Source organism: Suillus bovinus, assembly GCF_016758785.1.
Source record: "Suillus bovinus strain UH-Sbo-P2 chromosome Unknown EDB93scaffold_11, whole genome shotgun sequence".
Taxonomy (NCBI): Eukaryota; Fungi; Basidiomycota; class Agaricomycetes; order Boletales; family Suillaceae; genus Suillus; species Suillus bovinus.
In genome coordinates this window covers 333,087-346,363 of record NW_024542067.1, presented here as the reverse complement: position 1 = coordinate 346,363, position 13,277 = coordinate 333,087, and the positions used below count along the sequence as shown (strand labels likewise).

General features: G+C 48.4%; 5 protein-coding genes across 5 annotated transcripts; 1 reads left to right on the top strand and 4 right to left on the bottom strand.

Annotated features, from left to right (window-relative positions):
- Nucleotides 1-37: 37 nt before the first annotated feature.
- Nucleotides 38-1,898, bottom strand: EDB93DRAFT_1239195 (PLC-like phosphodiesterase; the record flags this gene model as incomplete). The annotated part of the gene is made up of 7 exons (XM_041451608.1): nucleotides 38-209; nucleotides 259-445; nucleotides 495-842; nucleotides 891-1,119; nucleotides 1,166-1,550; nucleotides 1,604-1,686; nucleotides 1,764-1,898. The coding sequence occupies 7 exons, from the start codon at nucleotides 1,896-1,898 to the stop codon at nucleotides 38-40; spliced, it is 1,539 nt and encodes a 512-aa protein (XP_041310436.1).
- A 1,938-nt stretch (nucleotides 1,899-3,836) lies between these two features.
- On the bottom strand, nucleotides 3,837-5,614 carry EDB93DRAFT_98909 (uncharacterized protein). Its single transcript, XM_041458061.1, has 3 exons — nucleotides 5,463-5,614; nucleotides 4,961-5,393; nucleotides 3,837-4,910 (listed from the first exon to the last, which is right to left on the bottom strand). The coding sequence occupies exons 1-3, from the start codon at nucleotides 5,475-5,477 to the stop codon at nucleotides 4,156-4,158; spliced, it is 1,203 nt and encodes a 400-aa protein (XP_041310435.1). The 5' UTR covers nucleotides 5,478-5,614; the 3' UTR covers nucleotides 3,837-4,155.
- An 8-nt stretch (nucleotides 5,615-5,622) lies between these two features.
- EDB93DRAFT_1129910 (uncharacterized protein) lies at nucleotides 5,623-7,999 on the bottom strand. Its single transcript, XM_041448898.1, has 7 exons — nucleotides 7,868-7,999; nucleotides 7,743-7,814; nucleotides 7,626-7,695; nucleotides 7,258-7,576; nucleotides 6,849-7,206; nucleotides 6,607-6,797; nucleotides 5,623-6,553 (listed from the first exon to the last, which is right to left on the bottom strand). Exons 1-7 carry the CDS (start codon nucleotides 7,914-7,916, stop codon nucleotides 5,780-5,782), a joined length of 1,833 nt encoding a protein of 610 aa, XP_041310434.1. The 5' UTR covers nucleotides 7,917-7,999; the 3' UTR covers nucleotides 5,623-5,779.
- Nucleotides 8,000-8,022: 23 nt separating this feature from the next.
- On the top strand, nucleotides 8,023-8,643 carry EDB93DRAFT_1239192 (Prefoldin subunit-domain-containing protein; the record flags this gene model as incomplete). Its single annotated transcript, XM_041451607.1, has 4 exons — nucleotides 8,023-8,115; nucleotides 8,164-8,266; nucleotides 8,317-8,423; nucleotides 8,476-8,643. 4 exons carry the CDS (start codon nucleotides 8,023-8,025, stop codon nucleotides 8,641-8,643), a joined length of 471 nt encoding a protein of 156 aa, XP_041310433.1.
- Nucleotides 8,644-10,226: 1,583 nt separating this feature from the next.
- Nucleotides 10,227-12,677, bottom strand: EDB93DRAFT_1247766 (uncharacterized protein; the record flags this gene model as incomplete). Its single annotated transcript, XM_041452632.1, has 2 exons — nucleotides 10,227-12,377; nucleotides 12,462-12,677. 2 exons carry the CDS (start codon nucleotides 12,675-12,677, stop codon nucleotides 10,227-10,229), a joined length of 2,367 nt encoding a protein of 788 aa, XP_041310432.1.
- Between the last annotated feature and the right edge of the window lie 600 nt (nucleotides 12,678-13,277).

Below are 13,277 nucleotides of genomic sequence, written 5' to 3'. Positions count from 1 at the left end.
CACCATATCTATGCTTACTACTAATCGTCCCCTATATTCACTGGTTGTAAATCATTGTAAATCGAACTAGCAGTGTTGCCCCAGTGCATCTCCCGTCCATCGATAGTAGGTGAATGAACCTCCAGCCCTTCTCAAGGTCGTGGAGACGAGCACAGAAAACCAACATTTCTTGATCCCTTGAGAGTCCCTTATGGCAAAGGATACGCAGACTGTACAGCATCAGCTTGTCGATCAATTTTACTTGTATCTTTCGCTCACCGGATAAACGTCAAGTCATCTTCCTCAAATTCCCATTCAAAACCGTCATTCCACATAACGTCTGCGCCATCTTCTGGAACATCTTTGCACTTAATATGCTCAGACTGCCAATCTTGATTTCTCGAATAATTAAAAAGCTCCGCGTGAACATATGGTGTAAATTCCGTGTGTTCTTTTGGGCGAGGCACTACAGGAGAACAATTGTCAAAAAGTTGAGGTCTGCAGGAATGACTTACAAGAACTGATTCCGATAATGTTGCATATCAACTTCACATTGCGTTTGGCTCCTATCAAATGGCTTGGCCTCTCAACCCAGCCAGGAGTCCCGGCAAACATGGCTTCATTAAGCTGCATACCGTAGTCGAAGTTCTGCCAATTGAGACACACAATCTGGGAGCCGTTGCGCCATTGCTTCAACGGGTCAAGATTACTCGAGCTCAAACGCACACCACGAGGGTAGATGCGTCGAATTCGACGCAGGGAATGTTCGATCAACTCTGATAGCAAATGCGGGAGCATAGATAGAATGCAAGATTCGCTGATGTTCATCAGGATATTGGGAGGATATGGGGGACTTTGTAACTCTAGGGGAAGGTCTATGAACACGAGTGAAGTGGCTGGTGAGCACTTGCCTTCAGTAAGCCAGTGTTTGCCCGGTTTCATACTTCTTGCGTAAAAACCCAAGTCGGCCAGCGAATCTGCAATCTTGGCATGGGCATGATTGGCCATCTTAAGTACAGGGTCGATTTCATAATGAAGTTCGGAAACCTCATCACGCTCGGTGCCCGCACATGAATCACGATCCAATGCCTCAGAATCTGCGCTGATCTCCTCGCAATGTGCGTCCGGATAATACTCCACCTGAAAGTGACAGTCAGAAAAATCTAAACCGACATCGTCTGCATACCATAAGTAATATTTTTCCTTTCAGATCCCTTGGAGATATGGTATCACCGCCGACTCCTTCCAATGGCTCCTGCACCAACCTATCTCCCCAAGTATCTTTCATGATATCCACGAGTTCGTCTTGGTGGACTATGGGCACGTGGCACTCTAGACTGATAATAACAGGCCAGTCGTGGTCGTAGATTGCTTCGCCAATAGCCTCGCAGACTGCCTTGAACGTAACACTTCGACTGAGCGTATGTCCGTGGGTGACAATCGGACCTATGGAAGACCACCAAACATCGATCTCGACGCAACGTGCGTTCTTGGAGAGAACATGTGTGTAGCACTCGGAAGATGCACGACCCAGGACCTGCCATGCGAGTAGATACGTGTTATGGGAAGAGCTGGTAAACATGTAACATTGCATGTATGTATCGCTGAATTGGTCTTGACATACGAAACAAAGTAATCTCTCAAAGGTCGGGTATCATCGACAACCCGCAGACGAACAGCAGGAAGTTTTAGGAGTTCATGGGCGTCCTATTCAATAGAAGGTCGTCACCCGATTATCAGGAACATTTTCAAGGCTCCGAGGTAGAATGATTTGAAGTACTCACCAAATCATTCTCTTTCAGAAAATTGAGGATCTCAAGACTTAGTCTTATGACATCAGTTGCTGGCGGATATATGTTGATAGTAGTTTCCACAGACAAGTGCACAGACGGGACCCCCTCAGAAGCCTTGAGTATCATCACGAGAGTCGACTTGTAGTTACCTTCGAGGCCTATTAGTTTTGGATAAACAGACTTTCGACTAGTGAAGTTGCAAGAAAAAGTTGTTAATTCAAGGGCTTGATGCATTGATGAGTCATATAATTATGCAGACTTCGGCAATCATTGAACGTTATATTGAACACTCATTGAAGCTCTGAATGACGCAGCACAAATCCTGAACATTGAAATCGTTCCTCATGTCTCTTTACATCGGTCGATATTGGTATTTAAATCAATTCAAAGGCGCCTTCATTGCCCACGAAGCAGGAAGCTTTATCTGTACTCTAGAAACAACAATCACATCAAGCCAGTCAGCGACAAAACTACCCCGTATTGTGCCCTCAGCCACAGTACCAATGCGAAAGCAGAAACATGACTCACTGTCTATGTATGCTAATTGAGCTGCCAACCTATGCGTGAGCAGTCTAATTGCAATATTTTAAACCGGTAGGCTATGATTGACATGGCAAGGTGCAAGGGGGTTGAATATTAGCCTGAGATGCAAAGAAAACTACTCGTGCTCACCGAACGCAAATTACATTGGAGGTGCCCACAGCAATCACCGTCCACCTTACACCGCTTGCTCCGCACACTGCATCCAGTGACAAACATAGATGCTGCCAAAGCAACAATGACAACGGAGAACTTGAAGTGCATGATTTATACGAAGTGATACAACCGTTGTAAAGGGGACTTTGAATTACTCTGAGGTCGACAGTGCTTGCTTGTATAGTACCTTGGCAATTGGGAAGTTCTATTATTCTGGCAGATTGGTTGCGCCTGGCATAATTTCATTGCGGATGATAGAGCCTCGAAATCGACGGATAAACAATTATATGGAACATCAGAGAAGCATATTTGCTACAGATGCTACAAAGCACTCTGTAGCACCCTGTAAAATTCTGTAGCGCAATACTTCCCGCTGATGAACCTTGGGCTAGTAACCAACTGCGGGTGGATGACTTTGATGCTGTCATCGGCCTATTAGTCTTCAACTATGAGAATCGTTCATGGGATGCAGACTTGCACATCGACTCAACACGCTCCTCAAAGAGAATGACGAGGAGTACCCGGCGGGCCTACGGCTGAGGTTGATCGGGTGTTGGATGATGGGGACGACAATGACAGTGATGGCAATGATTTGATTAACCTTCATGATGAGAACGTCGCTACCCCTCCTCAAATTCAGGTTGTACTGGCAGTTGTGTCTTAAATATGTTGGCAGCTGGTTATAAATAATGGTGGATGAATTCGACATATTCAAGTTTGCTCACCCATGCTCTGTTCTGCAGAATGCTTTGAATGCATAAGTTTACATTTACAAATGTCAGTGTTGAATATGCACGTTGAACGTCGACACAAGTGCACTCACGTCATTTTCTGGCTGTGATGGCTGCATGTATCGAGCTTGGCATGAACTGCTGGACGAATCTATATTTCTTCTATGCTAATGTGCATATTTCGTGTAATCCTTTGAACAATGAAACATCGATGAGTGAGTGAACATGCCCAACAATGCCAACATGAATGTACGTACTACGCCCGTCGCCCGTCACTCCTTGGCGCATCGGTAATTATGTAATTACACGTTTGTCGTGAGCTACCCGACGAATTTATATTTGCCAGTGTTCACCTATGCTGAAGTGATTATCCATCAGAATATTATTATGTTCGTTCGCTAAGATTCATCTGATGCCTGTCCGGCTTTTCAGGCTTCAAAAATAACCAACTACAGACCGGTGGACATCGGCAGAGCTATCCCTTGCGACCGGTCCAAAAGAACGGATGCCGACCAGGGACACAAAAATATAGTTTATTTCGAGAAATAGGATCACGAGGACATAGAACATACACAGTAGGGGCACATCGGACAGTCCGCAGACAGTGAATCAAAGTGTTTGTAGGATGATAGGAACCAGTTAAAAGTTATCATGAACGCTGGTTCCGTAACTGCTGTGGTTAGACCATCATAAGGACTGCACACTCGAAGCAAAGAGACCACACAAAGATGCCTGGAGATATTTCCTGCAGAATCCATGCTCCGAGGAATGAGGCAGAGCGAGTATGGGTGATCTGTGAGGCTTCCAATACTTTCCATGACGTCGTTAATCGAGACGGAGCTGGAACGGCCTTGGAACCGAAGAACAGGCATATACCTCTACTGTGTTGATCAGTAGTCAACTTCCATAAGCTAAAGTGAACACACCTTGTATTCAAAAATGTCACATAATCAGGATTATGGGTCTGGTTCCAGTTTCTCGCCTCTAGCAAGAACACGGACGACCTTGCTAGGCTGAGAGACCACCTCCATCATTTGCATAACGGCAGCAGGGCGCTCCACTAGCCCGGTGCCTCGAGCGATAGGAAGACCCCCTGGAGCAGTATGGGAATTACGTCTACCTCGACCAGCCTGTCGTTTTCCTCTATCGTCATCATCAGGATTACGAGGGTGGTTTGATGAAGGCGGGACAAATGGCGATGCGGAAGGTTCCACTTCTAAGAGAGTGATACCAGCCCGAGTAGCCCAATGTCCGATCAATAGGCCAGCTGAACGAGGCTCATACTTGTGAGTGTGTGGACTCGGAGCTGGAAGGGGTACCGGAGAGGAGAGTTCGGGCATTGCCTCAGTTCGACCAACCTGAGCTGGAGCAGCAGAAGGGGAAAGGATAGCAAGAACGACTTTTAGTTTGTCGCTCGTTGAAGCACGAGTTTCAGCGACGTGATCAACTTCCCAACGTGCGCAGCAAATCATGCGCCGAACCCACTCTGGAGAACCAGAGAGGTGGAGTGGCTGCGATGTAATCTTGTCCTTAGAATCATCTGGTGTCAAGTCCTTGAACTCGATGCGGTCCCACGGAACGAAGGCATCATCTCGCTGAACACGGATACGAGGATTTGTACCAACTTGAGCCTCTAAGATTCGTGAAGCTGAACGCGCGCGCTGGGCGAGAGGACTTGTTCCCTTCTTGAGTAAATCAAGAGTATTCAAGGCTAAGCCACCTCACGTCAGTTGACAAAACACCTATAATGCCCCAGCTGACCTTCAAGGGGTACAACAACGATTTCATCACGTCCATCTCTGCACCATTTCTTCACCTGGTGGAGGGCATGTACCAATACACTCGCATCAACCACTACTATATCAGCGTCCTTGTCGCCCCTCGCTTCCTCGCTCGATTTCCTGGGCTTTTGAACCTTGACCTCGATATGCTCTCTTTCAGCTACAGCTTCAGCAGCAGACTTCTTCGTGGACCTATTGCCTGAAGATGGGCGCTGCTTGGGTGTGTGGTTGATAACACCGCGACGATTGGAATTACCCGAGTCGGCTTGCGGATGACGACGGTCTCTCCAGTTTCCAGATGCTGGCCCACGTGTAACTGATTTCTCCAGTTGTTCGACTTGGTGGCTTAGAAATGCAGCCCCGAGCGCTCGAGACATGGCGAACTTGTTCACTGAACCGTTAGTTGTGGGACCCTGCAACATACCATAACGACAAAAGTTAACCGGGGGTGAAAAGATGCTTAGCAATCCCGTTGAGCTTACCTTGCTCTCCGCCATTCACTATGCGACTAGAAGATTATTGCAAGGAAGAAGAGGATAACTCTCGATGTAGGCTGCTGGTCGTGGGACAGATAGTACAGCTTTGAGTTCTAGTGCGGCTTACATCGTGGTGACCTTACACTTAGTCAGCACACTGTGGGACTCCAGTCTAAATCTGAGACCTGCATAATTAATGAAGCCTCAAGGCAGGGAACTGATCTAATAGGGTGTAACACTACATTTTGTCGGGTATCAAGGTGTCAACAAAGCAAATTGACAAATATAAAACACCGCGTCTTCTCAGCGAGAGTCGATGTATGTCAACCAAAGCCAAATATCATTCCAAATAAATCCTTCCATCCCCTCTTCACTACGATCTGTGATCCTGCACCATACTCGTCAGCTAACCACTCTAGATAACGGGCATCAAGAGAGCTTAAAGGGCCAAGCTCGAATGATACCATATCTTTTGGAGTAATGTAGATAATCGAAGTCTCTGGTGTACCAGAGGTGACAGAAGGAAGTAGATCAACTAGGCGAGAGAGTTGGAAGCTGGTGTTGGCGTGGAAGGTTTGAAGTAGCGCGAGTGTCATTAGGATCTGACGATCACGTCGTTCGCTGGTTTCTGGATCTGTGTCATTACCATTGTCGCATAACTGTGGCATTGATCGCGTAGCAGCGGAGGATGACGAAGGCTGGCGACGGTCAGCACTAGTATTTCCAGCTGGCCAAGTCATGCCGCTGGACCTTCTCATTCCCTTTGAGTTTGGGCTTCCACCAGGACACCCTTCAATTCCCATACCCAGGTTACGCACAAATGTTCCGTCAACAGTAAGGTCGTCGTCACCTTCTAATCTGATGCTGCCCCAGTTGGCGAGGGATCCGTTGCCAGTGGAATAGGACGCAACTGAGTTGCCGCGCCAGGACCCCATCCAGAGCCCAGCACATACAATACACACGTCTTCATATATTCTCCAAGGATCCGCCCACGAAGATGAGGGTTTATTTCTCGCATCGGTTTCAGGTGAGGGGCGGCAGCATGGCTGTACACATTGATCGCCATCTAGCTGCAGAATGCGTTCAAGCTCATTCCACTGTCCGGTATGTTCAACACTGATACAGAGCCATGATTGCAAATGATACGTACCAGCCTTATATCACTCCACGTGAACCGAAAGACGGTTAAACGATGTGTGGGCCCTTTGGAACCAGGTGGTTGCGACTGCGGCTTTGAGAGGTATAAGGTTGGTCGTGAAGTTTTGGAGGGCGTAGACGTTGTTAGATCGATTAGAAGGTCGTAGTAAGATGGTTTGTCCAGAAAAATAGCATCAGTCGTGCCTTTCAAACCAAATGAGGGGGCACGCCGAGAACTATGATGTCATCACTTACAAGCAACCCAACCTCGACCAGTTTTGCCCTCGCGATCCATCTTGTCAAGGTCGTTGAGAGTAACCATGCCAAGAACATGAATGCCCTCTTGTGTTTTGCCTTTAAGCCTCGTATAATACTGTGTCGCCGGGTCACTTTCATTGATGTCATTAGTGGATGGGTCAAGTTGAGCTGCGTAACAGATATCTGCAGCCACGTGGCATAGTATGCACGCGGCTTCAACCGGCGGGAGCGTGTATATAAGTATTCTCCGGCGCCCAAGGACATGTTTGTACAACGTCAATGCCGAAGGCCCTAGGATGCGCAACAAATGTGAGAGGTGCATGGTGGGATTAAATCGAGACAATTCTGGATCCGGCTATATATTAGGGTCAGAGAAACACAAGGAAAGACTCATGCTGCATCGCACATTATCAAGTTCATGGCTCCAACCATACCATTCGCCAACACCACCGAGATCTGCTCGTCGAACCTTGCGTTCTTCGAAGAAAACACGAGCGGGTTCCCAATCGCTTTCGGATGGTTCTAAAACACCTCTGATTTCTAGCGAGAGATAGATGGAGTCGGCTAAAGTCCGAAGGGCAGCAACATGCCGCCACGGACGAGAGCGAGTAGATTTGGCTAATAGAACTCCGAGAGACGTCAGTCGAAACCCGCGGTGGCCTTGGTCGGCGGTCCTCCGTCGACGAAAAACACATATGCCGGAATGGGTATCCTTCGTGAAGTATCTATTGAACTCTGATAAGTAGAGATGTGGTATGGGCGTAGGGCACATACACCACATCCTGGTCTACGAGGTGGAGACCACTGGGAAGGGTGCTGAATTCAACACCATCGAGCTCAAGGTCTGAAGCATGTTTAAGTCGCTAACCGATATGAAAATTGCAAACAGACCATCGCTGGCCTTTAAACACCAGTCCACAAGATTACCCTTCGTCGGGTGAAACGAAGCGTGAAAGATAGCAACTGGATAGTCGGATATCAGTTGAGCTCTTGTAATTTTGGACTCAACAACAGACCTATATCCTGAGGTGTTCTTCCTCTTGAGTCGATGGCATCGTTGGACATGGTTGCAGCCGCGCATGCACAGGCTACTGCAGGCAGCAACCGTTTAACTATGAATGTCACGGGCTGAAGAGACCATCGGTCACACTCCTGTCACGCTAAATCAGCAATGGCTTCAACCACTTCATCGCAGCCTCAACAAATCAATGTTGCCGATCTCGATATCCAACAGCTGTCTGATGTGCGCCGCCAGCTAGAAGAGGTACCTCAATGATATTTCTGTTTTCCTGCATCTCTGATTGCGTTGTAGGAGCTGAACCACCTCACAAATTCATTCGCTCAGCTGAAGCAGGCACAAGCGAAGTTTAAGTCATGTATCGAGAATGTCGGAGAAGTTAAACCTCAAAACAAAGGTACATCGACATTTTTGTCCTTAAGCTCTTACTTGATTCTATTCGTGCAGGAACAACTGTCCTCGTTCCTTTGACCAACTCCCTGTATGTTCCTGGCCACTTGAGCGATGCGGAGAATGTGATCGTCGACATCGGTACAGGATATTACGTGAAGAAGGCATGTGCGAGGTCTTATATTACAGTCCACCGCTGATTAGACGACCGTACAGTCTCGGGCACAGGCAACAAAATATTATGAAACAAAAGTGGAATATATCCGCACTAATCTCGATACGCTACAAGAAACGATACAAAAGAAACAGGAGAATATGAGCTACCTCATTAATGTAATGCAAGCTAAACTACAACAGTCTCAGACACAGCCCACCAAGGTCTGAACTTTCGAGTCGAGGCAAGATTACATTTGCACCCTGCCCTCCCCTGCTGATTTCTTCTCTACAATAGATTGTAAGCTGTAATATACTGAATACACCTTCATCATGAATGAAATGTTCGTTACTTCACTTGGATGTTTAGTGGCCTGAGAAACGCGGCTCCCTTGCTGCTGGAGCTTAAGGTTGCTCCGTGTCGTTTGTCCTCTTTTCAATTGCTATGATGTGACTAATCTCCTCATCTAAAAAGGTATGCGACTTATTGTCTAAGACGAGCTAGTCACGGCTGCTTACGACGAAAAACGCGAGAGCCGCAGAACTCGATCAAACACGAGATCATCATAACAACAGATACCTAGACGACTGTGGATCTGGTTAACTTCTAGAAGCCCACTGGATGTCATCTAGAGGCAGCTGTACGCGGGAAGTCATTGCACATTTGTCGTTGCACGCCTATGGCGCTGATGAGAACGTGACTAACAAATAACTTTTTCAAGTTGCACTATACAATTCCCCGCTATCTCGTAGTCGTTGAAATAAACTTCGTCAAGAAATCCCACCAGTCGAAGTCTTCTGATGTACGGGAGTTGCCTTCTCAAGGTATTTGATGCCACCAGACCCAGCCAGGGTCGGCAGGGTCTGATTGTGGATAGGAAGCGGTGAATCTGAAGCACTGTCGCAGCCCTGCGAATGCATTCCGAAAAGCTATGCTGGGATACTATCCTCGTGGACCTTGCCTATGAATAAATTTTACTGCGCGTGTCTAGGTTGTGGGCTTTTCTAGAGGCTACTCGTCAAAGTGGAGGCTCTGCGCTGAACTCTTTTGATCTTTCGGCTACGTTTTGAAGTGATTAATGCTCTCGACACGAGTACGCATGGATGAAGCATATGATTTGAGGTGAGTAGACAGAAATGAAAGGTAGTACACAACCAGCCAGTCGGGCCGCGACTGTACTAGTACAGCCATGAGGTCGTAGCGGAGCCACATATAGTCTGCATGGTGTGGCACTCATAACAAGCACTGGGTCTCAACGTCCGCAGTGAGCTGCGGGACACAAATAATACACGCTTATGAAGTCCTGCGAGCGACTAGTTGGGCCGTATGGCTATTGGCTATGCACCACTACAACCGGTCGGAACGGTCGAAGTTTCTGCGAGGGCATTGTCGGTGTAGATGGACGCGTGCTTACGGTACATGCCCCAGGAACCTTTCATAACGGTGTGCATGGTATAGCGGAGGCGAAGGTGACGACATTATACTATGTGGAATTTCAAGTTGCCGACAAACCAATATTAATGGCGTATAGATAAGAAAGCAGGATCAAATTGCTTCCAGCCTACAGCGTGAGGCCATCGGTGGATGTCCCAGTAGTGCTAGGCCATTAACCTATTACCATAACATCAAGATCGTATCTACTAGTATCACAACTGCATCGAGCAGATATCAATGTCTCGAGTTCTTGCGCTATTAGAATTATCAAAAAAGCCAACCATCAAACGAAAAGAAAACGAGCGAAAAAGCAACCAGAAAAGAAAGCCAAAAACAGCAGATAAGTTAAAGCGAATGGTAACTTATATCCCAACGTTAGTTAAAAGTATCCTCCTACCGGGGGCGGTAATGGGGGTGGGAATACATCTCCATCCTCTTCCAGAGCCTGGCCATTTTCGACCAGGTACATTGTACGCCTACCAGCCGTCTTCTCATCTGAGGGATAGAGCGATGCATCATCATCATCTTCATCGTCAGCATGTGCGCCCTTGGGATCATTTCCCCCATCCTCGTCATGTGTGCTTGAACGCTCATCGTAGACGCTGGCACTGATGTCGCTGCGGGTATCGAGCACGGACGACTGTGACTGTGAGTAAGCGATGCTGGCCGTGTTTCGCTTCCCGTAGCTGGACTCTGAATGTAACGAAGATCTTTTGTCTGGATGCGTATCTACGACGCCTTCCGAATGGCGACTCGAGCGGCCGTGACTATCAGAAGTGGATACTGATGGGGCATTGGAAGAGCGTATGGAGCGAACAGACGGGCCAGACGAGGAGCCGGACCCACTGGTACTGCGCAGAGCAGGCGAAGTATAACCCATTGACGACACGGACGAAAAGTGTTCATGAAATTTTGAGGGGAATGCTGGAGGATGCATGGGGTGCGCATTCGGAATCTGTGGGAGAGGTGAATCTGGGGGTGGATGCCGCGGGGATCCTTGCACGCCATGCATGCGCCGCTGGAGAAATGGAGGTGGTGGCATCTCTGAATGCTGTCTCCGTACCATACCACCATGCCCGGGAGGGTGGTTCTTGGTTCTGTCATCACTGGGGGCAACACTGTGGCTCTGGTACCTCCTCGGTGACGCCTCACTATTGTCATGCTTGTATTGCGGGACAACTGAATCAGATGCGCTATGTGATGGCTGTGGACGAGGAGAGGATAGAATGCGGGACTGAGCTTGTGGATGCCGGCGAGGGACTAATGGAGCTGTAGGGCCAGGTACCACTGCAGCCGGTCGGAAAGGCGGCAGTCTCCTCGAGGGCGTCGTCGGCGTAGATGGTGGCATGGGAAGCGGACGCACTGGAACCGGAGGTAGTGCTTGCATAGGTGGTGGTCCAGGAGCCCTTTGTGACGACATGGATGGCATGGGAGATGGAGGTGGCTGTGGCAATGGTTGCGTAGGTGGAGGAGCCGCAGGACGAATAGCGATATTCCGGGGAGAGGCGATCGGGGATGAACGAACTGGAGTTGCAGGAGCCTGTGAGATAGGCGGTACCACACTAAGGGGTGTACTGGGAGTTGACGGGCGAGATATCGGCATAGACGGAAGAGCGAGAGGAGGTGTAGACGGAGGCACAGGCGAAGGCGAAGGCGACGGCATCGAAGTTACTGTCTGCTCGGATGGTCGAGGAGGAGTGGGAATGGAGGAAGGTGCCACTACTCGAGCAAGTGGGGGACTGGCGCGGTCTTTTCTTGGGTTTAAGACGGGACTTGACGCTCGAGTCGAGGTGTTGAAGTTTAGCTTCAGTGGTGTGAAGCCAGATCGCGTAGGGGATGAGGGTGTTGCAACAAGATGCTTCAAAGGTCTTGGACTCGAAGGAACTGCTATCGGAGGCATCGCAGGAACTGGTGGTATGTAGTTATCATCTTCTTCATCGCTGGCTCGCGGCTTCTTTGGCTTCCTCCGAAAGAACGCCATTGCCCTAGATTTACCCTTACTAGACTTTCCTTGCGACTTGCTTGATGAAGCAGAGAGATAACCTCCATCCGAAGAATAGTCAGGCGCTTCATCAAAACCAGAACGGAAGTCCAAGGCTGGCGGCTTTCCTTTCTTGCCCCTTCCTTTCAGTTTGCCAGATTTTTTGAAACCAGCGCTGTCAGAAAGATATTGACCATCGCTCACATACCCCGGTTCAGACCTTGCGGAACTCGGTGTGGCACACTTGCGGTCGGTCTGACGTGTGATGTCCTCATTCGATGGGTGTCCCACATCATTTGACGGCTTGCCAGACAAATTGGACATGCTTCCGGGCCTCTCCTTCTCATTGACTGACGTACTCAGTGGAGGCAATGATAGAGTCAGCTGCGCGGAAGCAAAATCATTGAAGTGCACGTGGAGAGGTTCGAACACGCTCGGCTTGTGCGTGTGTATCTGCCTTGCGGATGCAACGTTGCTTTGCGGGGAGGACGTCGTTGACGACTCATCACTCGTAGTATGCGAGCCAAAGGTGAGGGCAGGAGTCAAGGTCTGCGGGAGTGAACGCAGCGGTGATGAAGTGGATGAAAGAGCTTGGTCAAGCATTCATTTACATCTGAGATAGTGACAACGTACCTCTTGTGCCTCTATTTCAGTAGGAATATCCTCCAACTCTTCCAACTCCTCGGGCAAGGGGCTATTGAATATCCAATTTGCAACGGTGGAATTATGGATCCCAAGCTCAAGGGCAGTCTCGAAAACTGACGCGCGAACGATACTAGAATCTGGTCTTACTCCGGATGGCCTAAGCTTCGTGGGACGTCTGCGGACTTGGGGGATTGTGTGTGACATATTAATGTAAAAGAGAGTTCGAAGTAAATGAATGGGACGGCGTGCGTCAAGGCGAAAAGGAGTAAAAATCACTGGGTTCCTGCAGTGAGTTCAAAATCTAGCCTTTGAACCAGACAAAGGTCATCCGCGGTTTTCCTGTCAACGCAACAAAAGATGAAACTTGAATAGATGCTGAGCAGGGTTTGAAAGCGGTAAGTAGTAAGAAAAAAGCGGTACCTGTGATATGATGTGGTTGCAACAATCAGATTTATTAATCAATATAGCGAAACTGAATGAACTGACCAGTTGCAACGAGCTCAATCAACGACTTGTCAACAACTGAAATTCTCGATAAAACGTCGAGCACGAAAGAAACACACGAAGCTGAGCAACCGAAACCGCGATTTCTTGAAGGTCAATTGATTTCCTTTTTTGGACAAGCTTTGAGACTATCAAGTTCATTGTCAAAGCTTTAGGTCACATGACTTTGAATGAGGACCTGGGGGCTCTCCTTTCTAGTTACCTTTCTCTCTCACTTCAAGCAATCGATAGACAGGTTTTTTGGGTAGCACTGCGACTAGGGAAGGTGGAGGTTGAGTGGATTCGCAGGGTAACGTGACT